Source organism: Periplaneta americana, chromosome 7 (assembly GCF_040183065.1).
Source record: "Periplaneta americana isolate PAMFEO1 chromosome 7, P.americana_PAMFEO1_priV1, whole genome shotgun sequence".
NCBI classification, from domain to species: domain Eukaryota; kingdom Metazoa; phylum Arthropoda; class Insecta; order Blattodea; family Blattidae; genus Periplaneta; species Periplaneta americana.
This window is the reverse complement of record NC_091123.1, coordinates 59,753,241-59,779,229: the sequence shown is the minus strand read 5'-3', so window position 1 is coordinate 59,779,229 and position 25,989 is coordinate 59,753,241. Positions and strand designations below refer to the sequence as shown.

Below are 25,989 nucleotides of genomic sequence, written 5' to 3'. Positions count from 1 at the left end.
TTGTCGTCGTCCTTTTTTTTCTATCCGTCTGTTTAGGTAAAGTGCAGAAGCATTCATTTTATCATCTCTTTCATTACTCATCTCGTGTGTTTTAGACAGTAATTTACTGTTTACGAAGTTATTTGTAATTGCCTTAAGTTACTGTTATAGACTAACTGTGATTATGTAAAGATAGGCCTTTTGATTTTCTGAAATTTGACTTAACACAGTCGTTAAAATTCGGATCCATTACTGAATAGGACGTATAAAGCAAGGAGAAGAAGTTGTTGTCATTATTATTATTATTATTATTATTATTATTATTATTATTATTATTATTATTATTACATATATTATAGGGATGTATATCAGTAAGTCATATCCAGCACAAAGTTTGTTGTTAAATATTTCATGAGCCATTGTGGGCTGTTGTATAGTTCGCGCCATTTAGGAAGATGTCCCGAGAGAGGAAACGTGAAATTGAGAGCCTTGACATGTGGAATTAAGCGCACTGACTTCTCCTCTTACAGAAGGCTTTGGAACACAATATATAAGTCACCTCAAATATTACATATCGCTCGAGGCACGAGAATCTGAGTAACTCTGTGATCGGTCAGATTGCCGTACTGTTTTCTAAAATCTTGCGATGAAGACTAGATTTACGACAAAAATTGGAATGAGACAAGTGGCCAACAGGCTTGGAGCTCACATAGACACTCCCTTTCAACCCCAATTTCTCTTGTAAGGACGAGTTTTCGCATACCTTTTTAATGTTTCTCCTCCCATTTCCCCATTCATTCATTAACTCATTCATTAATCCATTAATTCACTTATTCATCCATTCATTCACTTATTCATCCATTCATTCACTCATTCTTTCAACCACTCATTCATCCATCCATCCACTCATCCATCCATTCAGTCATTCATTGATTCAATCATTCATCTTTTCATTATTTTATCATTCAACTATTCATTAACTCTTTCATTTACTCATTCATCCATTCATTAACTCTTTCATTCACTCATTCATCCATTCATTAACTCTTTCATTTACTCATTCATCTATTAATTAACTCTTTCATTCACTCATTCATCTATTCATTTACTATTTACCCATTAACTCATTCATTCACTCATCCATTAATCCATTAATTCACTTATTCATCCATTCATTCACTTATTCATCCATTCATTCACTTATTCATCCATTCATTCATTCACTCATTCTTTCATCCACTCATTCATCCATCCATCCATCCACTCATCCATCCATTCAGTCATTCATTGATTCAATCATTTATCTTTTCATTATCTTATCATTCAACTATTCATTAACTCTTTTATTTACTCATTCATCTATTCATTAACTCTTTCATTCACTCATTCATCCATTCATTAACTCTTTCATTTACTCATTCATCTATTAATTAACTCTTTCATTCACTCATTCATCTATTCATTTACTCATTCACCCATTAACTCATTTATTCACTCATTCATCCATTCATTCACTTATTCTTCCATTCTTTCACTTATTCATCCATTCAATCACTTATTCATCCATTCATCCACTTATTCATCCATTCATCCACTTATTCATTCATCCATCCAGTCATTCACTCATTCATCCATTAATTCACTCATTCATCCATCAATTCACTCATTCATCCATCAATTCACTCATTCATCCATTCATTCACTCATTCATTCATTTATTTACTTTTTCATTCTTCCATCCATTCACTCATTAATTGATCCAATTATTCATCTATTCATTCCTTAATTCATTAATTCATTCAACCATTCATTTAATCATTCATCTATTCATTAACGCAATCATTCACCCATTCATTAACTCATTCATTCACTCATTCAACAATTCATTCGTTCACTGGCGCAACTAAGACAATAGGGCCTTCCCATTACTCAACCAGGTCACAAATACACAATAGGCCTACAAGGTATTCGTAGTTGGTCCCATGACAAGGAAGCTTTTATTTTCTGTAATTCCTAGCTTAATATCAACATATATTGACAATCTCACATTTCTTTCTATACATTAGAATTGCCACGTGTCTCGACTTACATCTTCAAATAACAATGCCGAGATGCTGAGTAAGAAAGTAAGATTTGTTATTGTAAGCGATAAGTGAAATGATTATAAAACATCAACAAGAAGGACACGTTTATAAATAGCAAAGACTCTTGTAATGGAACAAATAAGTACGTTACATTACAAGGAAGCCTGTGTTTGTTGTCCATACTTCCTAGCTTAATATAAACATCTTTTGAGATATGACAACCTCTTATTTTAAAAAATTAAATTGTTTTATTTAACGACGCTCGCAACTGCAAAGGTGATATAAGCGTCGTCGTTGTGCTGAAATTTTGACCCGAAGAAGTTCTTTTACATGCCACTAAATCTAGTGACAGCCTGGACTGGGCTGGGACCGAACCCGCAACTTCGGACACGAAGTCCAGCGCTATACCGACTGCGCCATCCAGAAAGACTCTCTTATCTTTCCTCCTACAGTAAGTTACATTATAATTTCCACGTATCTCGACAAAGTAAGAACCAGGGCTGGTTTAATTCTTATGTTTTGTAAATTATCATTGTGGAAGTTCTTCAGTTTGTCACATTGGGGTCGGAATGGTGCTAGCTATTTTCCGCTGGGAAGGGTGGGAAAAACTGGTAATAAGTGTTGCCAATCTGACAATAATTTTAAACAGATATTGTAAATATCCATTATTTACAGAGTTTGCCAGTTTTAAAACATTATTATTATTATTATTATTATTATTATTATCATTATTATCATTATTATTATTATTATTATTATTATTATTATTATTATTATTATTATTGGATTATTGGATTATTGGATTATTTTATTACCCTGTAAAAACATATCAGGTTATTTAGCGTCTGAATAAAATGAAGGTGATAATGCCGGTGAAATTGAGGCCGAAGTCCAGCACCGGGTTAAGGAAAAACCCCGGAAAAAACCTCAACCAAGTAACTTGCCCCGATGGGGATTCGAACCCGGGCCAACTGGTTTCGCGGTCAGACGCGCTAACAGTTACTCCACAGGTGTGCACTATAGTATTATCATTATTATTATTACTATTATTATTATTATTATTATAATTATTACTTTAAATATTAGAATAGACTCATTAGATGAAACCCCAGACTCTGAAAATAATAATAATAATAATAATAATAATAATAATAATAATAATAATAATGAAAAAATAAATTATACATTTGAACGTGTATAAGCCTGGCATATTCAGCCATTCCGAGAAATATCAAGAAAAGAGCTCGCAGGAGGATAATGCCACAACAACAAAGAATTGAAGGGTTCAGAACCATAGTGGGCCAAGCGCCATTTACAAAAACCGTAGAAAGCAAGGGTTAAAATGAAGTTATTACTATAACTCAATGGAAAAATTATAACAAGTAATATAAAGTATACACATTCAAACTATACGATATGTCAATCTTCATTAAACTATGGTATTCACTTAACTTTAACCCTTGCTTTCTCCGTTTTTAATAAATGGCGCTTGGCCCACTATGGCTCTGAACCCTTCAATTAGAAGTTCTCAGAATACTAAGAATCTTACAAAATAATTTTTTATATTGTACATAATTATGATATAATTTTTTATATTGCTTTTACTTTGTATCAAATAACTTATACAGTGTAAGTTTTATGAATATTAGACTATTTGCTTTCACGTATGCTGTTGTTTTTTATTACTGAAAAAATTATTTTGTTACTGCATATATTGATTTTATTACTGCACAAATTGTGTATGACTGCACATTAATAAAAAAAAACTTGAAGTTAAGGCAATGGGTGGTGATGCAAAAAAAAAAGTATTTCTTGTGGAATATGCCAAGGCCACAATTTTTTAGATTGTGCAGAAAATGAGAGCAATTAAAGCTACCTCTTACTCTTGAAAAACCCTATATATTGGGACTGGAAATTGCTATGTCATGCTCTATGCACCGGGACCTAGTTCAAACCATAGAAATATCTTAAAGACCGACATCTCATTGAAACCCCCGACTTTGGAAGACCCTTGTTCAGATCGAGCGAAGGAGATCCAAGCCCACAGACAAGGGAAAGATGAAAAGAGAGAAACAGGCGGAGCTGCTGATGTTGAAGTAGGAGGGGATGGCGAGGAGAGGTGTTGCAGACAGTGTGTGTCTTCCATTCATTCATACGCTGGACTGCGGTCTGTTTTGGATACGCTACCTCAGCTGGTGTGTGCTCTACAGTCACGCCGCAATTAAGCTCACCGGCATCTCTCGCCCTACTGCAGGCAGCAACTTCTGTTCGTAGCCAGTTTTCCGTGCTATCACATCTAGAGCACTCGACTGTCCCATAAGCGCACACCACGTGACAAATCAACGCGACGAGGCCTCCGACTCATGCAAGGATTCAGTGGCAATTGAGACTAGACACACAAGAGGAGGAGAACGCAAGGATCTTCGTGTTTGATAGTCATTCGGCTGGATAAAATACCATGACAACGGATGGATTAAAGTATTGAATATTAGAAAGTGTTGTGGGAGAGAAGATCAGAAGCTGCCAGGCAGTGGAGGAGAGATCTGCTGAAAACCGGAAGGAAGAGGACGTACACCCAGTGAAGACTGAGACCAAGACAGGCCCAAGGCACATGAAATGTTGGTAAGTTCGTTTTCAATACATTTATCTTACTGTCTTTGTTAAGTGTTGTCTTAAGAAGCGCTCTTCAGTGTTGTTTTTAATGCCTAATTATAGGCGGAGACGGAGGGAGGGTGGCACAATAGGATTATAAAATGAGCAAATTCATAAATATTATATATATATATATATATATATATATATATATATATATATAAAGGTATCTCCGTAACATGCCATGAAGGCACTTGGGGGTCATGGAGGTAGAGCCCCACGCTTTCCATGACCTCGGCACTAGAATGAGGTGGTGTGGTAGGCACCACGCTCTGACCGCCTTTTACCCCCGGGAAAGACCCGGTACTCAATTTTATACGAGGCTGAGTGAATCTCGGGGCCGTTCTGAAAGTTTGGCAACGAGAAAAAATCCTGTCACCACCTGGGATCGAACCCCGGACCTTCCAGTCCGTAGCCAGCTGCTCTACCAACTGAGATATATCTTATCATGAGAATACGAATGCGCCCATATGCATAAAAAGACAGAGATATACATATACAATGGACAAATAAACATTCATTATGCTTGACCGATTTTTGTTAATAAGATCATAAAATCCTTGTGTGATCTATACGTAGAGCTGTGCCTTCACCGATTCTGTCGGATGCTTCATGTTTGTCTACTTCATTTGTTTTCACTTGCACGGTCACTAGATAATTGTAGGATGAGTGTCATCAGCAGCAGCAATAGCAGATGCATCAACATTTACACTCTTATCCGTAGTTTCAGCAGGTTCTTCATTCTGGGAAATGTTCCAGGCTTGACCCAATTCTTTCTTATCTATACTATAAAAAGGTAAATCCCATAATGAATGCCTATATTTATAAACATAACGTTAAGTAAACGTTGATTTGTAGCTATATTAATTAAAAAATAAACCTAATATAACTCCTCAGAATTGTGCTTTCTTCATATCTAATGCTACAGAGAGACAGTAGCTTATAATATCACCACAGTCTAGTACATACAGTCACGAAGCTTGAGTTTATGAGGGTACTAGGAACAATAGACTGTGCAGGTACTATTTCGCATTGTCTGTAATGAGGCGATAGTAGCGATCCTAGTGGTTAGCAACTATCTATGAATGCATATTTACTACGTATTGAGCTTCGTAACTGTATATACTAGACTGTGATATCACTTTGACCTGGGGGACATTTCTCACCATTCCCCTCCGTCCCCGTATCAACGCCTATGTGTCTAATATTGATTCATACAGGCCAAAGTGCCCGATTTTTGAAGATAGATAATGAATACATTGAACTTATATAATTGTAGAGCTGAAGGTACATCTTGATCTAACACAGACACCTTCCACAGTATCATTTCTAGGCTATTCTTGTAAGTTAGCACGTGGGTGAATACTGTAAAAAAAAAAAAAACAAGCGGCCTATAAAAGTAGCTGCCAATGCAAATTGCAAGACATGAAATAGTTGTCAAATATAGCTTAAATTCTTTCCTTGTGTTAATAATCTTTCTATTTATTTGTCACAGTCGTCCTCGCTAGTGCGTTGGTCTTCCATCCAGGCGGCCTGGGTTCGATCCCCGCTCAGATCGTGATGTAATTTGTAGTGGACAAGCAGACGTTGCAGAGGGTTTTCCTCGGAGTACTCCCGTTTTCCTCTTATCATTTCACCGACATTTTTCATGTTCCCCTCATTTCATCCAAGTTATCATCTGCTTATACCGGTAGTTAAAAATAAGCCGGGATGTATTAAGGTTGGTTCACAATAAACCTGTAACGGAAACAACGAAAACGAGAACGGAAATATTGTTAAAATAAATGTATTTAAATATGAGCATTCACAATTAATTTTCACGTTCCCGTTCACGGGCTCCGGCAATCTTCTCGTTAATTGTGAATGCTCACATTGAAATACTTTTATTTTAACAATATTTTCGTTCTCGTTCTCGTTGTCGTTTGTTCCCGGTTTATTGTGGACCAGCCTCTAGTCTTGGGGATAGTACGCGTTTCCGTTCCTGATATATAAAAGATATGAGGCATCGGACTTATTCAGACTACTTGTCTGCGGATGGGACCTAGCTATATCAGGGCTGAGGCAGGATGGCCCATCTGTGACCATCGGATTCACAAATAACACCCGGACCACCTGTTGGACTTGAAAAATCATTGTATACGCCTTATTTATTCGAAGTTATGCAAACCTGCACAGTCACAGTCAAATCCGTAAACACAGTAGGGTACTCGTAAACATATCTTAAAATGTAAAAGAGAGTATTATTCCTGTCATAATACATCAGGTGATTAAGGCGTGTAGCTAATAATGGTTTGCGGATTCGACTCTTACACTATGTATGATACTTTAATGTTCTTGTTTTAATGACGTGGGAACCCCGGAATATTTCACACATTTGCTCTATGTTTCCTCTTCGTTTCTACGACAGCGGTGTCGTAAATATACTACAGAAACGAGGCCAACAGTTCGGGCACATATGATAAAATGGTTGTGCTTTTAACGCTAACACCTTAAATACTTATTCAAACCAAGAAGCAACGTTATTATAATTTATCAGTATAATCTAATCAATCATAGGTGTCTACTTTATTAGCATTTTAAATCGAAGAAAGTCTCTAAAATCTACTGGTGATAACTTTCCTTGGTAACCAAATAAAACGTACAGTTTCCTATTTTAATATTAAGGAAATACCCACCCTGGAGCTATAGAAATTTCACACCTAACCCTGCATTGAAGTCTCCCACAAAAAAGTACCGAAATTTCGTGGGCATGCAATAAAATGAAACTTAATAGTAAGGGGAAAGTGACTCACTCTATATAGGGCGCACAATGGACAAAAACAAGTACAAAGACCCGTTCCGGGCCAGCCCATTAAAAGCCAACTGCTCTTCATTGATCTAATGCCATTTTAGCCGTTGTATCAGAGATTCTCAGATTTAAACCCAGAAGAGGTTGATAAATTTTAAATGTCGATAAAATCCTTAACATACGTAGCTTCTTCTGGAAGGGAAAGTAAATAAGTGGAAACAGTGTCGTAGATTTAATGCACATAAAAATTCCCTAGTAGTAGAATATCAAGTGCTAGTAGTAATGGATGAAGTATAGAAGTAGATGTAGTAATAGTTGTAAAAGTAGATGTACCTACTGTACATACAGTATATTAAGATTTATTGTCAAGGTAACATACACAAATTACTTATCACGCGTTAATGGCTGTCCTGTCATATTTTTGTTGTCTAGTCACTAGCCTTAAGAATAAAAATGAGTTTTTTAATGACCCTGATAAGAAGCTATTTCTCTCACAAGCAAACATATTCATAGGAGCAGATAAAAAAGTTATTTTTTCTTCCACCATGTTAATAATGTCAAAACAAGTGCTTATACAAATTTTGGCCACTCGAGCGTAATTACGAGGGCCATTTACAGAAAGAAAACACAATTTCATGGAAATATTTATTGGCACAGATACATCAATTGTCGAGTATTTTTCAACATATTCCCCATCGGAACTGAGATATTTGTCATACCGTACGATCAATTTTTGTATCCCTGTGTCGTAGAAGTCTGCCCCTGGGATCGAAACCAGTGTGTGACAGCCATCTGCACCTCCCTGTCTAGCTCATTGTACGACAAATATCTCAATTCCAGTGCGGAATATGTTGAAAAAGAACTCAACAGTTGTATCTGTTTCAATAATTTTTTCAAATGAAATTGTTTTTTTCTTTTCTGTAAACGGATCCATGAAACTCATTTTTACGGCTCTCGTAATTGCGCTCGAGTGGCCAAAATTTATACAAGCACTTGTTTTGGCATTATTAACGTAGTGGGGAAAAATAACTTCTTTTATCTGCCACCATAATAATGTTTGCTTGTTAGCTAACCCTTATGGTTTAAGTTAAATTTACACATATTTACCTTTAATAAATAGTCATTATTATAACATGAAGGCCACCGGCATGGCTCAGTCGGTTAAGGCGCTTGCCTGCCGGTCTGAAGTTGCGCTCGGGCGCGGGTTCGATCCCCCCTCGGGCTGATTACCTGGTTGGGTTTTTTCCGAGGTTTTTCCTAACCATAAGGTGTATGTCAGGTAATCTATGGCGAATCTTCGGCCTCATCTCGCCAAATATCATCTCGCTATTACCAAGTCTCATCGACGCTAAATAACCTAGTAGTTGTACAGGGTCATTAAAAAACCAACTAAAAAATAACATGAACATGCTTATGATCCCATTTCTCCTTTATTAGGCTATATGTAAAACCTTTCCTGTTTTCTTCAAGCTTATTTCTTTTCTCGACCTACATAACTTCTAGTAAGCTACTCTCATATTAATTTTAGAACTGAATCGTCAATAAATAATTTCCTTAACCTATCATTTCCTGAACAAGTTAATAGTATATGCATAGCGTTCTCCTTTTGTCTTCACAAAGGACATACCTATATCCGTAATCTCCAAATTCACAATCATCATGATGCTAAACCCATCCGTTCTTATCTGGAGTTAACCCTTAAGTAGATGAAGTAGTAGTAATAGTGGCAGTAATGGCAGTAGTAGTACAATCAGCACCAGCAGCAGTACCAGAAGCAGTAGTAGTAGTTTGTATAACGTCCCTTTCAACTGCAAGGAGATCAGTGAGGGTCGAAATTCAACGCCGGGAGAAATGGTCGAGAAATATCCCTTGAAAACCTCTGTCTGGCATAGGCTTGTTTTAAGTGCCGTAAATATACTATACTGGCCTTCCCATTTTACTTCCTTTCAGGTGAAATCATGGTAAGGATTTTATCGCCCTTTAAAATCCATGGCTATCGTTTGGACTTGAACCGGCGAACTTATGATCAAACAGCTAACATGGTAAACACGGACCTCGGCAGAACTGAAACTCAGATCGCTGGTTCATCTCATAATTAACCACGATAGGTATTCAAAATTTCATCATCGTCATCATCCTCGTCTTCGTTGTCTCCATCATCATAGTAATTATCGTTATCGGGAAGACCTTGGGCTTGTTTTTGCTCCACAAATCCACTCTTTGTCTTCAACAGATGGACGTTTTCTCTGTTCCGTCATCCGTGTGGCATGTAATTACATTTTTTAGTCTCTCTACTGTCATTCATTCTTGGCAATTTGAACGCCAGATTTCTCGATTTTTTTTTTCATATTTTTATTCTTCGTCTTTTTCTCTTAGGTCCGCAGTATATTGTAGTATGATGGAACCTCATTAGAATGTGTGTAATTATCGTCACATCGAACGGTCTGAGACGAAATCGTCCTGCCCGAGACAGAATGTCCGATGCAGTATGCTGCCGGCCTTACCATTTCGGCGGTGTCAAAGTCATGCATTAAACATCTTCATATTACGAGTATCCCTGACCATGTAGTCACCACGAAATATAGCCACGGTGGAGACAAAATAGGAAAGCACACTAAGTACAATCATCCAGCTCTGTGAACGGAAGATAAATTTCTTCCGTTTCCTAGGCCGGGAATCGAACCACGGATCACACACATAGATAGGAAGTGCGTACACTGTGCACTATGTTAAATCACTAGAAAATTAGTTTTATTGATATCTAAATTATGTTATAATTACCCTCATATTTCGTATTTTCATTTTGCTTTGGTAATCTTATATTTTCTCAATCCTTAAGCCCCTATTCTCTTATTTTCTTCTCCTGTCTGTGTTCAGTAATTTAAACCATAAAAAAGGAGGTAATGCCAACACTTTGTGGAACTTCAGAAAGGGTTTCATATCTTATTTTTATTTTATTCTGTTAGTTTTATTGTGCCAAAATTTATTGTAGTTGGAATACACTTAATTTTGTCTCTAAATGTTGATCTTTCATTTTATTAGACAGCTAAACACTTTTATCTTTAATTTGTTGTATTGTTAGTTTCAGTTTAAACTATTAATTACAGTGTTAATAATTTATAACCTTTAATTTCAAGAAATCTCTCTCTTTCTATGAAATTTCCGTACTACAGTGTCTGGATATTGCATAAAGTGTGTACCCTCCTTAGATATTTCCTACACAAATGCTATTTCCGTCATCCAAATTAATACAATTTGTACCTATTCTAATGTTATCAGTTGGCTAGTGACATAATGGTCACTGTCGTTTCTGTTCTTACAATATTGTCATCATTATCGTCACAGTTCTCACAATCGTCACAGTCCTCACAATCGTCACAGTTCTCACAGTCGTCACAGTCATCAAAGTTCTCACAGTCCTCACAATCGTCACAGTTCTCACAATCCTCACAATCGTCACAGATCTCACAGGCCTCACAGTCGTCACAGTTCTCACAGTCGTAAAGGTTCTCATAGTCGTCAAGGTTCTCACAGTCGTCACAGTTCTCACAGTCCTCACAATCGTCACAGTTCTCACAGTCCTCACACTCGCCACAGTTCTAACAGGCCTCACAGTCTTCACAGTTCTCACAGTCGCCAAGGTACTCACAGTCGTCAAGGTTCTCATAGTCGTCAAGGTTCTCACAGTTGGTACAGTTCTCACAGTCCTCACAATCGTCACAGTTCTCACAGGCATCACAGTCTTCACAGTTCTCACAGTCGTCAAGGTTCTCATAGTCGTCACAGTTCTCACAGTTGTCAAGGTTCTCACAGTCGTCAAGGTTCTCATAGTCGTCAAGGTTCTCACAGTCGTCACAGTTCTCACAGTCCTCACAATCGTCACAGTTCTCACAGTCCTCACAATCGTCACAGTTCTCACAGGCCTCACAGTCTTCACAGTTCTCACAGGCCTCACAGTCGTCACAGTTCTCACAGGCCTCACAGTCGTCAAGGTTCTCATAGTCGTCAAGGTTCTCACAGTCGTCACAGTTCTCACAGTCCTCACAATCGTCACAGTTCTCACAGTCCTCACAATCGTCACAGTTCTCACAGGCCTCACAGTCTTCACACTTCTCACAGTCGTCAAGGTTCTCACAGTCGTCAAGGTTCTCACAGTCGTCGAGGTTCTCATAGTCGTCAAGGTTCTCATAGTCGTCAAGGTTCTCACAGTCGTCACAGTTCTCACAGTCCTCACAATCGTCACAGTTCTCACAATCGTCACAGTTCTCACAGGCCTCACAGTCTTCACAGTTCTCACAGTCGTCAAGGTTCTCATAGTCGTCAAGGTTCTCACAGTCGTCACAGTTCTCACAGTCCTCACAATCGTCACAGTTCTCACAGGCCTCACAGTCTTCACAGTTCTCACAGGCCTCACAGTCGTCACAGTTCTCACAGGCCTCACAGTCGTCAAGGTTCTCATAGTCGTCAAGGTTCTCACAGTCGTCACAGTTCTCACAGTCCTCACAATCGTCACAGTTCTCACAGTCCTCACAATCGTCACAGTTCTCACAGGCCTCACAGTCTTCACACTTCTCACAGTCGTCAAGGTTCTCACAGTCGTCAAGGTTCTCACAGTCGTCGAGGTTCTCATAGTCGTCAAGGTTCTCATAGTCGTCAAGGTTCTCACAGTCGTCACAGTTCTCACAGTCCTCACAATCGTCACAGTTCTCACAATCGTCACAGTTCTCACAGGCCTCACAGTCTTCACAGTTCTCACAGTCGTCAAGGTTCTCATAGTCGTCAAGGTTCTCACAGTCGTCACAGTTCTCACAGTCCTCACAATCGTCACAGTTCTCACAGTCCTCACAATCATCACAGTTCTCACAGGCCTCACATTCTTCACAGTTCTCACAGCCGTCAAGGTTCTCATAGTCGTCAAGGTTCTCACAGTCGTCACAGTTCTCACAGTCGTCACAGTTCTCACAGTCCTCACAATCGTCACAGTTCTCACAGCCCTCACAATCGTCACAGTTCTCACAGTCCTCACAATCGTCACAGTTCTCACAGTCCTCACAATCGTCACAGTTCTCACAGGCCTCACAATCGTCACAGTTCTCACAGTCCTCACAGTCGTCAAGGTTCTCACAGTCGTCAAGGTTCTCACAGTCTTCACAGTTCTCACAGTCCTCATAGTGCTCATATACTCACAGTCTTCACAGTTCTCACAGTCCTTACAATCGCCACAGTGCTCATATCGTCACAGTCTTCACAGTTCTCATTGTTCTCACAATCGTCACAGTGCTCATATCGTCACAGTTCTCACAATCGTCACAGTTGTCACAATCATCACAGTCCTCACAATCGCCACAGTGCTCATATCGTCACAGTGCTCATATCCTCACAGTCTTCACAGTTGTCACAGTCCTCACAATCGCCACAGTGCTCATATCGTCACAGTCCTCACAATCGCCACAGTGCTCCTATAGTCACAGTGCTCACAGTCTTCACACTTCTCACAGTCGTCAAGGTTCTCACAGTCGTCAAGGTTCTCACAGTCGTCGAGGTTCTCATAGTCGTCAAGGTTCTCATAGTCGTCAAGGTTCTCACAGTCGTCACAGTTCTCACAGTCCTCACAATCGTCACAGTTCTCACAATCGTCACAGTTCTCACAGGCCTCACAGTCTTCACAGTTCTCACAGTCGTCAAGGTTCTCATAGTCGTCAAGGTTCTCACAGTCGTCACAGTTCTCACAGTCCTCACAATCGTCACAGTTCTCACAGTCCTCACAATCATCACAGTTCTCACAGGCCTCACATTCTTCACAGTTCTCACAGTCGTCAAGGTTCTCATAGTCGTCAAGGTTCTCACAGTCGTCACAGTTCTCACAGTCGTCACAGTTCTCACAGTCCTCACAATCGTCACAGTTCTCACAGCCCTCACAATCGTCACAGTTCTCACAGTCCTCACAATCGTCACAGTTCTCACAGTCCTCACAATCGTCACAGTTCTCACAGGCCTCACAATCGTCACAGTTCTCACAGTCCTCACAGTCGTCAAGGTTCTCACAGTCGTCAAGGTTCTCACAGTCGTCACAGTTCTCACAGTCCTCATAGTGCTCATATACTCACAGTCTTCACAGTTCTCACAGTCCTCATAGTGCTCATATACTCACAGTCTTCACAGTTCTCACAGTCCTCATAGTGCTCATATACTCACAGTCTTCACAGTTCTCACAGTCCTTACAATCGCCACAGTGCTCATATCGTCACAGTCTTCACAGTTCTCATTGTTCTCACAATCGTCACAGTGCTCATATCGTCACAGTTCTCACAATCGTCACAGTTGTCACAATCATCACAGTCCTCACAATCGCCACAGTGCTCATATCGTCACAGTGCTCATATCCTCACAGTCTTCACAGTTGTCACAGTCCTCACAATCGCCACAGTGCTCATATCGTCACAGTCCTCACAATCGCCACAGTGCTCCTATAGTCACAGTGCTCACAGTCGTCACAGTCCTCACAATCGTGACAGTCCTCACAATCACCACAGTCCTCACAATCGTCACAATCCTCACAATCGTCACAGTCCTCACAATCGCCACAGTCCTCACAACCGTCACCGTCCTCTATTATAACTGCCTTCACATTCGTCATACTCATCGTAATTGCCATATCCATCACAACTGTAAACTTCACTATAATGATTATTGCCATCGATGTTACTACAATCTTCACAGTCATCAGAATCATCGCCCTCATAATCGTCACCGTAGTCGTCGTCGTCCTCATAATCGTCACAGTAATTTCATCGTTGTTGTAATCATCACCATTATCATCATCATCATCATCATGCTACCAGGATTCACTTCGTGACAGAACATAACGACTATCTCTCCTGGAAGAGAGACCATAAATTCTCACCCCTGCATAATTTTTGTAAGTATTTTGCACTGTGGGCGACGGCACTTTTTTATAGCACTCATACACTGTAAGTCGAGGTAAATCGTGAGTGATATCGATGAGGGTGTAATGAAGTGGTATGAGGGAAGGCCGTCGTGGTCTTGTAGTATTTTCCATTTATTGCTATCTTCTCCAACGCTCAGTTTTCCACGTGAACATGGAATGCAACGATGAATAACCTTCACAGTTGGCGAGTATGTCGCTTAGAGTTCACCTTTCCACTCCGCTTCGCACGATGCGCTTGTGGTTTGACACTCAAAGAAATGACCGAGAAACCAACGCTGAATTGCATTTAGTTTAAACAGATATTCTTGGAACGTGGTACACGAACCACTGGATGATCGCGAAGGGTTAACTTTGGAGTATTCATTTACATTAATTGCATTGGGTATGTACGTTAGGCTCAATGCTGTGAACATATTGTTACGGTTTGCAGTTTACAGATTTGGTACATTTTTGCTCATATACAGAAGTTTGGATCGAGGAGCATTACCTACTTTTGAGCAAGAGGGCTGCCACCAGAATGTTTAAGTCTCTGATCCAGTGAAAACTTGATCGAATGAAGACGAGTTCATTCTACTTATTGGCTAATGAGATTATAGAATTATTAAAACTTTGAATCTCACGCGATTAAAAATTCACCCATTTCTTCAGCTCTTGTGATGATAAGTTTACCAAAGACGTGAAATCAAAAAGCTGCATGGCTGTTAGCGGAAACGTCTGTGAGTAGAGTAGGCCTATAATGTATTGATCTTCTATTTCCTCACCATAATTGCGAGCTAAACCGACCAGATTGTTCATTCTCATGTAACATTACACTGAGAAAATCTTTTAGCATCTAGAAAAACTTGGCTAGTAGAATATAACCGAATGCCAGCATAATACCTATGAATATTTCACAATTTTCAATGTAACGCAAGAATTTTGGGTACCTACACCATTCATAAATGAAAAAAACATCCAGAAAAGGGCAACATATCTGTGGATCCATTACCAAGAATTATTCTCCAGAACTGGACCTTATCTACACAATGAATCAAAAGGTCTGGAACCAACTTATTACACCTAAATCTGATACATTATGTAACTTAAATTTAGACATTCCCATTTATTTTACTATAACACCAATGAATCAACCAATTAGCCTACACATGTAATTGTAACCCTCCGTCATCTTAAATCAGCCATATTTGATACAACTTTGAAATTTCAAATAGAAAAGGAGTCGTGTGGCCACTCTAAATTGTGTAAAATTTTGTGACAAAACTAATTAAAAAATCGGTTTTAAGATATCTCAATTCCCGTATAAAATACAGCACATTAAGGGGAGACTCCACTGAAATCATGAATTTTTTTCAAAACAATGTTATTGTCTATTTCACTTCTTCAGAATGTACATTGTCATACCCCAAATGGATTTAGTTCAATTCTGATTACAAATATGTTGGACAATGTTTTTTTTTTAATTAAGGCTGTAAGAGGCGTGGCATTTAAAGACCTATAAAAATTATTTTTTTCATCAAAAGATTCTTTCTTATAAATTTCTGATTACAAATCTAGTAACTTTTTGTTCTACAGTTGAGTCCCTGAAGTTACTAGATGAATGTAGCGAAGGAGAATTTTAATAGATGTGTGTTAAGTACATAAATATTCATTTTACTTTAAAATCCATTTTTTCGGAAGTTTATTTTTCTTGATTCAACATCAACTTTTTTATGCTAAATATTAATCAATCTGGAGTATTTATGAAGCAGCTGCATGTTTCTATGCATTTATTTTGTAAGAGACGCTGATAGCTTATTTTATTAATATTTTTTTCATGAATTATAGAAAAAATAGCATTTTAAATACTTCAAAAAATTATATGAAAGTGAATAAATGAGATATTTAATAAAATGAATGCATAGAATTGTTTCTATATATATATCTTGTGAATCTAAATAAAAGAAGGAAGCTTTAAAAATTGAGATCTTCTACTAAAAACTTGGGTTTGAAAATATTTCTAAAAAAAAAATAAAAAAAGATAAAAAATCAAAAGTTAAAAATATTTGGGAGTTCAAGATTTTTAAAGTCCTCTACATAGTAAACATCCTCTCAAAATTGGTTAAAAATGATTAGGGGAAAAGTTATCATTTTTAGTAGAGAGTTCTCTTAAAATTTCTATAAAATTGTTACTGCATTTCACACTCAAGAAGTATCATTAACATAGACAATTTCCTCGCAGGCAGAGATTTTTGCAGGATCTGGAAGACGCAACAGTTCTGCTCTCGAATGAGTAAAATGCAGTATAAAAACTGTATCCTAGCGTCACTATGCCACTCAATACTGATACGTACTCACGTCATTAAAAATAGATAAAAAAAAGAACGCAAGAATATTAGCTGTTTTAGGCATCTGATGTTAAGAGACGCATACAATGCTTATGGCTAACCTAACCTTACATTTTGGAACTAAGTTCTTAAATCTAATGAAAAATTTAACGTGAAGATAATAGCATAATACGAGTATAAGCAGAAAAATAGTAAATTTAAGCATTAAAAATAAGGAATGTATTCACAAAGGACAATCAATAATTCTATTATTTTACGATTATTTCCAGATCTCTCTTTCGTTATTGAACCTTTTTAAGTTATTCTTTTGTTGCATTAACAGCCATTTTCTTAAAGATATAATAATTATTTTTTTATAAAATTGAATCCTCTTCGTTGTGTTTGTGTTCTTCAATTCGATTTTATTCTGAATTTTCCATTACCGCGTCAGTCCTGTCTTGTTATTGGCTCAATTCTTTGTTGTGACGTAAACTTAAACGTAAATCAAATCATTTTCATTTAACACTGATATACAAAGTTACGGAAAATGTCAAAACGATACAAAATTGTTCAGAAATAAATTACAATTCAGTAAATGAACAAGTTAGAATAATTACTAATAACAATTGATAATATCATCATTAGTGCAGTCTTTAAAATACAATGAAACTGAACAAAGTCATAAAATACGGTACTAAAATAAAATAAAAATCAGAAGAAATGAAAATTAGTGCAAGAAATGAAAAATTTGGTTATCCAAAAAAATCTACATGAATATAACTGGCAGTTCCAAAGCATATAATTTGTCTACCTTAATGTAATGTGAATGATCCTATTTGCTGGCATGGCTTCCACCTTTCATGTTAACGGTACGTGTATCTTTATATTTGCATTAGGAATAAAGCGTAACTAAACGCTCTCAGGTCCAAATTAACATCATTAACTCGGCTGAAAACGTTAGGCTGCGAAATTATAAGGCAGGGGACGCACAAGAGATTTTTAGAAGGCGTCTACACGAAATCTGTTTATGACATCGCGAACCTCCAATTACATGAAATCAAAGCCATCTCACTAATACGTTAATAGTTATATATGAGAAAAGTTCGTAAAGGTTCTCTTTTTGGTAGCCTACGAGTGTAAAGTTTGTGAAATGAGGCGAAGCTGAGGGCAAAAAAGATAACTTTACGAACGTGTGCCATACAATGTTTTTTCTACGATAGCACAAATTTACATTAAATAAATATTTCAAGTTGGAGAGGTTATAAGATCACAATGTCATGGCCGTCTAAACTCAGAATCAATAAGAAATAAGTATCCATAGAATGGCAATCTGTTTTATTCATGTTCACGATTTCATGGCCGTCTAAACTGGTCATATAATCAACAAAGCGGTTAGGAACAGTTGAATAAAAAAATCTTGTTACAATGAGTAGGCCTACTACATGTAGGCCTAACTTCAGAATAATGACTAAAATGTATAATATATGAATGCTAAATTTGTTGACCAGCCTCATGGGCTAATGTTCCTGTGCTCGTCCATGGTCTGGAAATTAGGTTAGGTTTAGGTTTAACCCTTTGCAGCACAAATTAATTTTTTTATGTTTTTTTCATTTCATAGATCATAACAAAGCTTCGATCAATTTTTTTCAGCATTTTAACTCTGCACACAATTTCAAAAGACAGATGGTACCTCTATGTATACTCAAGAGGTGGTTTCTTGGTGGAATATCTGCGCCATAAAATTTAGAAAGAAACCGGTGGTTCTTCTGAATAACCACTATGCTGCAATGGGTTAAGACCTCTCCTGGCAAATAATAATAATAATAATAATAATAATAATAATCATCATCATCATCATCATCATCATCGGGGCAGCGTAACTCCGCCTTCTAGGAGTCTCAATTTCAGAAGTGTGTTACAAATAAGCCATTGCCAGAAGAGACCAGAAATGTCAAATGACAACCTGGTGGGATTGAATAAAAAAATGTTAAATTACTTACTTATTTGTGTTACGTGTAGTATTTAAGTAATGAAAGATCGAGGTAATACATTAATTTCTTACTGAATGAAGTTTGTACATTGAATATTACACTTTCTTTGGCAGTGCATAAAATGAACAGCGGTGCCTAAAGTGATTACTTACTTTTTTACGCACTAGTGTTTTAAAGGCTCACTTTAAGCACTGATAACAGTGGGTAAAATGCAACTTTACGCACTGTCATAGAAAATAGATAGCCTACACAGTAAGCTATTATATTCGATCTTAACTGACGATAAATTTGAATGCCCAACCAAACTGAATTAATTTTGGAATTTTCAGAATAAGGAAAAGTAAGATGACCTCGCGAGAGGTCGTTTCAATTCGGAAATCATCAGTTTATCTTTAACACAATTTAGTTCATACTCTTCCTAACGGTAAAAACGTGTTAGTGCGTAATATCCTGCTACAGATAAGGAAATGAAACATACGGGTACTGCAATTCCTGAATATGTGATAATTAAATCGGAATGTTTCTGTAATTTTACGTAAAGGGATTTCCCGTAAATTTTATAAAGGTCTTCGCTTAATTAGGAAGTTTTTAAAGGCGGAAGCTGAAGACTAGAAATGTATCTTGCATTAAAAACCAACAATCCTTGAAACTGCATCGTATTTCCTCTTATTTTACTAACATTCATTCTTAACATTTTTATGGCCTCTTTGGACAAGACCAAATCCCTAATCAAGTAAGGTAGTGTATGTACTATATCACTAATTCGGTGAATTTGTACGAAATAATAAGACACGATGGACGAATGAAGAAAACAGGAATGTTACCAAAAAACCTTCCTCAACAATGTATTTGTCAACTATTAGATTCAGTTGGTAAAAGTGAAGGTATTTCGCCGCATCTGTAAATCAAACGATAGCGCGTTCGCTCTCCGTTCAGACGGCCCGGGTTCGATCCCTAACCAAGTCGTAATGGAATTGTGGTGGTCAAAGAAGATGTTGCAGAAGTGATTTTCTTGGGACATTCCCGTTTCCCTCTATCATTCTACCAACACTCCACCTTCCCCTCTCTTCATCTATCATCCGCGATAGTTAAAAACAGGCTAGGATGAAATCTTGGGGTAGTACGGTTCTTCGATGCTGATTTAAGAAGGATTTTTGGACTTCGGGACATGAGGTTTATCAGGAATGGGACCTGGTTCTGTCAGAGCTATGGAAGGATAGTCTACTTTTCAGAATCGAATTCACAAATTCCATCCAGACCACCTGTCAGACTTAGATAATCATCGCAAATATTGAACGCATTGTGGGTCAATATGATCAAGTGGGAAGATCCGGCCTACGTCCCGTCCTCGCCAAGCCAAGCCAAGCCAAGCCAAGCCAAGCAAAGGTATACTGTGACGCTGCGCCGTGCGGTGTATGAAAGTAGAGTTCACATGCTTTCTTGACTTCGGCACGAGGAGGTGATGTGGTCAGCACCACGCTCCGGCTATCTTTTTACCTCAATTGGACAGGAGGGGTGACTACATCTTGGAGTCGTTAAGAACCCTGGACGTTCTTGTCTGCAGTCCGTTGCTCTTATTAACAGGTTGAGGAGAAGGTGATAATATGGGATGGGGTTGTAAAAGGGACACGGCTGTTTTTTTATGAAATTAATGGCGCTGTCTGTTACGTATAGTGGCATATTTTCCTCTTCGGGTAGTCTTTGTCTGCAATGGGATGTAGCAAGTCCATCGAGTAAGAGTTGTGCATGAGAGGGGGCCATGTTCATTACGCCAGTGTTAAAAGTTTTTGTAGAGGATGCTTTTCTCGGCTGTTACACAGTAACAAATTAAGGTAGAGGTATTATCTTTATGTGTAAACAAAAGAAGGAGGTATAGATTTGAATTTCCCAGCATCATGGAAATCAAATGCCATTGTCCAAGGTTTCATGTTATAGTATGATTGGTGGTATTATGGGACAGGGTTGTCCCATATTACAACATTACTATTCCTGTGAGAGAACTAGATGTTCAAGGCAAAACTAGTCTTAGAACCTTCTAATTTGTGGGTAAGGTACTAATAAACGTGCATGAAAGGTGCTAAGGACAAAGCATTCACCTATGGAAAACAGGGAACTTCATACTTTTATACAGGGCTTTCATTTCAAAACTTCCCAGTCTAAATAACCAATTATTTAAATTGAATTCAATTTAAACAAAAAACACGTCAATTTATATATTGAGAAGGAAGTCTGAAACCAGGCTTAATTGTATTCTAGATTTCACCCCACCCCCAAATGGCTCCCCTCCATTTTTATAGTTAAATATGAGAGAGCATTCAATTGTTTATATAACTCATTCATTTGTTTCCGCATCTTTTGTTTTCTATTGTCGCCTGACAACCTGTATTTTTGAATAATTTAGAGGGAAAAATTGTTCCGGAGCCGGGTATCGAACCCGGGACCTTTGGTTTAACGTACGTTAAACCAAAGGCTCCGGAACAATTTTTCCCTCTAAATTATTCAAATCAACTTTACAGGGAGTTATACCTCAAATCTTGATTTGCATAATAAACGTCACTGTTCGTTAACAGAAAACCACAATTTAAGTCACACGGAGTAGTGTGCACTCGAAGTTGGTTGCTTGACGGTTGTCAGCCCACTTTGAGGTCTGTGGATATAGAGGGAAAAATTGGATCGGTGTCGGTTAGAGTTCCCGAGTAGCTCAGTGGTAGAGCGTTGGTACGTTAAACCAAAGTTCCCGGGTTCGATACCCGGCTCCGGAACAATTTTTCCCTCTAAATTATTCAAATCAACTTTACAGGGAGTTATACCTCAAATCTTGATTTGCATAATAAACGTCACTGTTCGCTAACAGAAAACCACAATTTAAGTCACACGGAGTTAGTGTGCACTCGAAGTTGGTTGCTTGACGGTTGTCAGCCCACTTTGAGGTCTGTGGATATAGAGGGAAAAATTGGATCGGTGTCGCTTAGAGTTCCCGAGTAGCTCAGTGGTAGAGCGTTGGTACGTTAAACCAAAGGTCCCGGGTTCGATACCCGGCTCCGGAACAATTTTTCCCTCTAAATTATTCAAATCAACTTTACAGGGAGTTATACCTCAAATCTTGATTTGCAACCTGTATTTTTGTTATTATCAGTTGATTGTAGGATGAAAACAAAGCTTATTTTGTGTAATTTCCTAAATTTAATCAATAAGGATGATTTATGTTCTCTCTTGAAGAGTATACACCATTTTAAAATAATTTAATACACCAACACAACTATTACATGGAAAGCTCAATAAGTTTTTGTACCTTTATTCTCTTCAGCTCTAATCAACAGTAACACTAATCCAGGTTGCCAAGCGATGATAGAAAACAAAAGATGCGAAAACAAATGAATGAAGTGTATAAAGAATTAAATGATCTTTCATATTTAAGTATAAAAACTACAAGGGTGCCATTTGAAATTTTAAAGTGGGGCGGCTGGAGAGTGAGGGTGAAATCTAAAATACAATTAAGCCTGGTTTCAGACTTCCCCTTCAATATCTAAATTGACGTTTTTTTTTTGTTTAAATTGAATTCAATTTAAATAATTAGTTATTTAGACTGGGAAGTTGTGAAATGAAAGCCCTGTTTAATTATCAATTCATTGACTACCATATGAATCTGTGTCTAATGTGTTACCAGTGTTCATGTCTTAAACATTGTATGTGTTTTCAGGCTTAATTTTTTTAATTTACACATACAGTTTGTCTGTCCCATATTGCAATCTTATTTTCTGGAAGTCCAATTATGCGGCATGAGCACTTTCTAAAACATAACACCTGACCCCTTGATATAATCATGTTATGACTTTTCACACATACGGAGAAATGATACTCCTATCAGGGATCACCTCAAATCTCATTTTTAACTTCGTTGTTTTCAAATTAGAGACTTTGGAAGAAGACTATCCCATATTACCACCTTCTCCTCTACTAGGACTCCAGATTCGCTTCAACTTCTTACATTTAAGCCGAGTTTTCAGTGTGGAATGTGGGAGTTTTAATCATCTGGCTGACTTTGTCTGTCCTGTTTTTTACATCACTATTTTCATCATTCTATAATTTATTAATATTATCGTCAATTTTCTTAATGAAAATATCTTCTTATGAAGATTAATAATTCTACATTGAATATTCACAGGCCGTTAGGACTGGTTAGTCACGCAATCAGTATGAGGCAAGGCAAACTACGTAAAACAACACAACGCAAAAAAAAAAAAAACAATAAATCCACGTCCCTCTTGAAATTTTAACTTGCGTCCGCTGAATTTCTAGTCCAAAACGCAGGCGCTTCAGTCAAAGTGAAGGATATCCTCTTGCTCTCAGCGGTTAAAAAATAAGAAAAGAGCTTGCAGGTTGTGCACATACTTGATCTGTACTACAAAAATTACTAGGAAATTATAATTTTAAAATAAAGCTGGGCACGCAACATTATCATGAGAAATTTCGAAAAGCTTAGTGTAATTCGGAGAACCGAGCATGTTCCACTTACACTCCTTCACGATAACCAATTAAAGGTCGCTTCACAGCCCCATAAAATTACATACGCACGCCCAGGGACAGGTTAATGATGTGTGTATCCCGGTTAATCTTGGAAAAAATTACACGATATAAAACAGGTATAAAAATTTCCTAAGGCCGCAGTTACTTTCGAATGAGATTCTATAGGAGAACTGAGAATACAAAAGCCAACGAGGGTTTAAAAGTGGGTATTCAAAGAGAATAACAACCCGCAATTGAAGAGCAATCAAAATATTTTATAATCATGGACAGCTTAGGTTTAGGTTCATTTGAACCTGTTCCTCTTTCTCAAGATGCTCTTGATTTCAGAGGTTAAGTACACTTTACAGCAGTAAAATTTTGGAAATATTCAACATTTTTTTTCCTCCATTACTGTCCTTCTGCTATATGAAAAAATATTTTTACGATTTAAAAAAAGATTTACCTTTTTTTTTTTTCACTGTGCAGTGATGAAACATTTCTCACATAACTCAAAAACTATCCAACATTCTGTGATGAAATTTTTGTGTGTGTATTTATGCATGTTATGAATACAATATGATGCAAGATCACTTCTGTTCCTTTGATAGATTCTGCGATAAAAAATAAATTCATTTAAAAATGGTCAAGTATCTGTACTTTGATCTAACACAAAATAAAAAAAAAATTATTTATTAAGGAATGTAGTTCAAAGAGCATGATATTGTAAACATGAGTTTTTAGTAATAAAATAAAAGAGAGAGAACATGAAAGGTTAACAAGTTTATGAGTTATGAGAGAAACGCATCATCACTGCACAGTGAACTGCCACCATTCTGAATTTGTAAAAAAATATATATATATATATATATATATATATATAATATATAGCAGAAAGACAGTGTTTTACACATACCAATTTTCATTATTGTACAAGATATAGAGTAGTAATGGAGGAAAAAAATGTTGAATAGCCTGTTTCCAAAAAAATTACTGCTGTAAGCTGTACCTAACCCCTCAACCATCATTGTTAAGTCTTCTTCCATCTCAGCATCTTTAGGTTGTTACTGCAATGCTTTCATCGGTAAATGGATTGATTTCATTCTCTCTAGGTTATTCAACCAATTTTATTATTCTTTTGATGTATACAACTGTACATCTTATTCCATATTTTTAACTTTTAATTTCTGCGGAATGTATTTTAATAGCGAAAGGTCGCGCTGATATCGCAATTAAGCGTTCACACGGTGCGGGAATTTCTCGAAACGGGCATTTATTCGAATCGATTTCGTGCTGGCAGCAGTGTACACACGGTTCGGTCTTTTTTCCCGTGCATAATGAAATTTAAGTTATGTACGGGAAAAAATCCAACCGTCTGTACACTGCTGTCCGCACTAAAACGATTCGAATAAATTTCCGTTTCAAGAAAATCCCGTACCGTGTGAAGAGGCCCTTACTTGCCCATTAACTTTACGGACGGCGTCGTACTAAATGAAACCTCTTTCCAAGCGTACACCCGTTTCTAATGTTCTTTGTATTGTAGTTTTACTCCTGGTTGAGTGTTAATTAAGCCCCTATGGCCTTAACTCTGCTAGGTTAAATAAAACCACCACCACCACCACCACTATTGTAACTGTCGGTAGTTCAAACTGCGAAGCAAGTAACGTCGGTTGAAAATAAATAATTTTTAAATGCAATACAATATACAGAGTGGAAGTACTGTAACTGCAGATTTTAACAGCTCATTCCTTGGATAGAATATAACAAAAAATTCTGGTATTAGTTCCAAATGAATAATCTTCTCTCAAAGAAAGATCCCCTAAATCAGTGGTCGTCAGCACTCGCTGAAAGGGGTAAAGGGTGTTCGGTGCAACATCATATGCCCCGTCGTGCAGCAGGCAGAGAGGAGGGAAAGCATATCCGCCAGCAGCTACGAATGCACCATAGTGCAGTCTCTTATTCACGGGTAAAAGACGCTAGCCCGAGGGTGCTCTATGCTGATGACCACTGCCCTAAATGTTAACACTGTTTTACTCGATAAGTACACCAGTACTATTCCGATTTGTACTCTTATTATTAGGGAAACTGACACTGCATGATTTATCTCGTTGCAGTTTCTAAATAAAATTGACTGTTTTCTTGCAAATTAAATGAAAAGATTAACACATATCGTTATTTCCTGCCATCAGGAAGTCTGACAACCCTGCTAGAGACGGAATGCTGTTATTCATATTCAGACCTGAGTTCGTGTGTGTGTTCGTAGGTAAGCCGGCGATGCGCTGTTGCAAAAATACGCAGACTTTCAGCCTAATTCTCTAATTAACCATGCACTTAACCACAAAACGTATAATAGGCCTTTTTAAATTTATTTTAGTGTATTGTATTGCCCTCTTTAATCTGCACAATTATATCACTTCCACCCTGCACATTGCATTTAATTGACATAAGAGAACTTATCAAAATATAGGCTACTATATTGAAACTAGAGTTGAACATTGATCGAGAAAGCAAGACTAACAGCGTCCGCAAAGCCGTAAATCCGCAAGACAGTATTGCCTACGTCGTTGACTGCTTGTGAGTGAATCAAGCCAACGTTCAAGACATCGGGAGTGGTCAATTCTCGAACGTCAAGCAGCCTTGAATCGTCACAGTTGTTTATACCAGACTGAACTTTGATCTATTTTGGCAATTGTTATATATGTATAAACAATCAAGTAGCCTATTTGAAACATCATCTCTA

At 37.5% G+C, this 25,989-nt stretch overlaps 1 protein-coding gene across 1 annotated transcript in view; it reads left to right on the top strand.

The window, feature by feature from the left end:
- The first annotated feature begins 4,226 nt into the window (after positions 1-4,226).
- LOC138703146 (uncharacterized) overlaps positions 4,227-25,989 on the top strand; it is a 160,809-nt gene continuing 139,046 nt past the window's right edge. Inside the window, exon 1 of the mRNA XM_069830788.1 lies at positions 4,227-4,685. Within this exon, the coding sequence (XP_069686889.1) occupies positions 4,680-4,685 (6 nt within the window). The 5' untranslated portion in view covers positions 4,227-4,679. The remainder of the gene's footprint in view (positions 4,686-25,989) is intronic.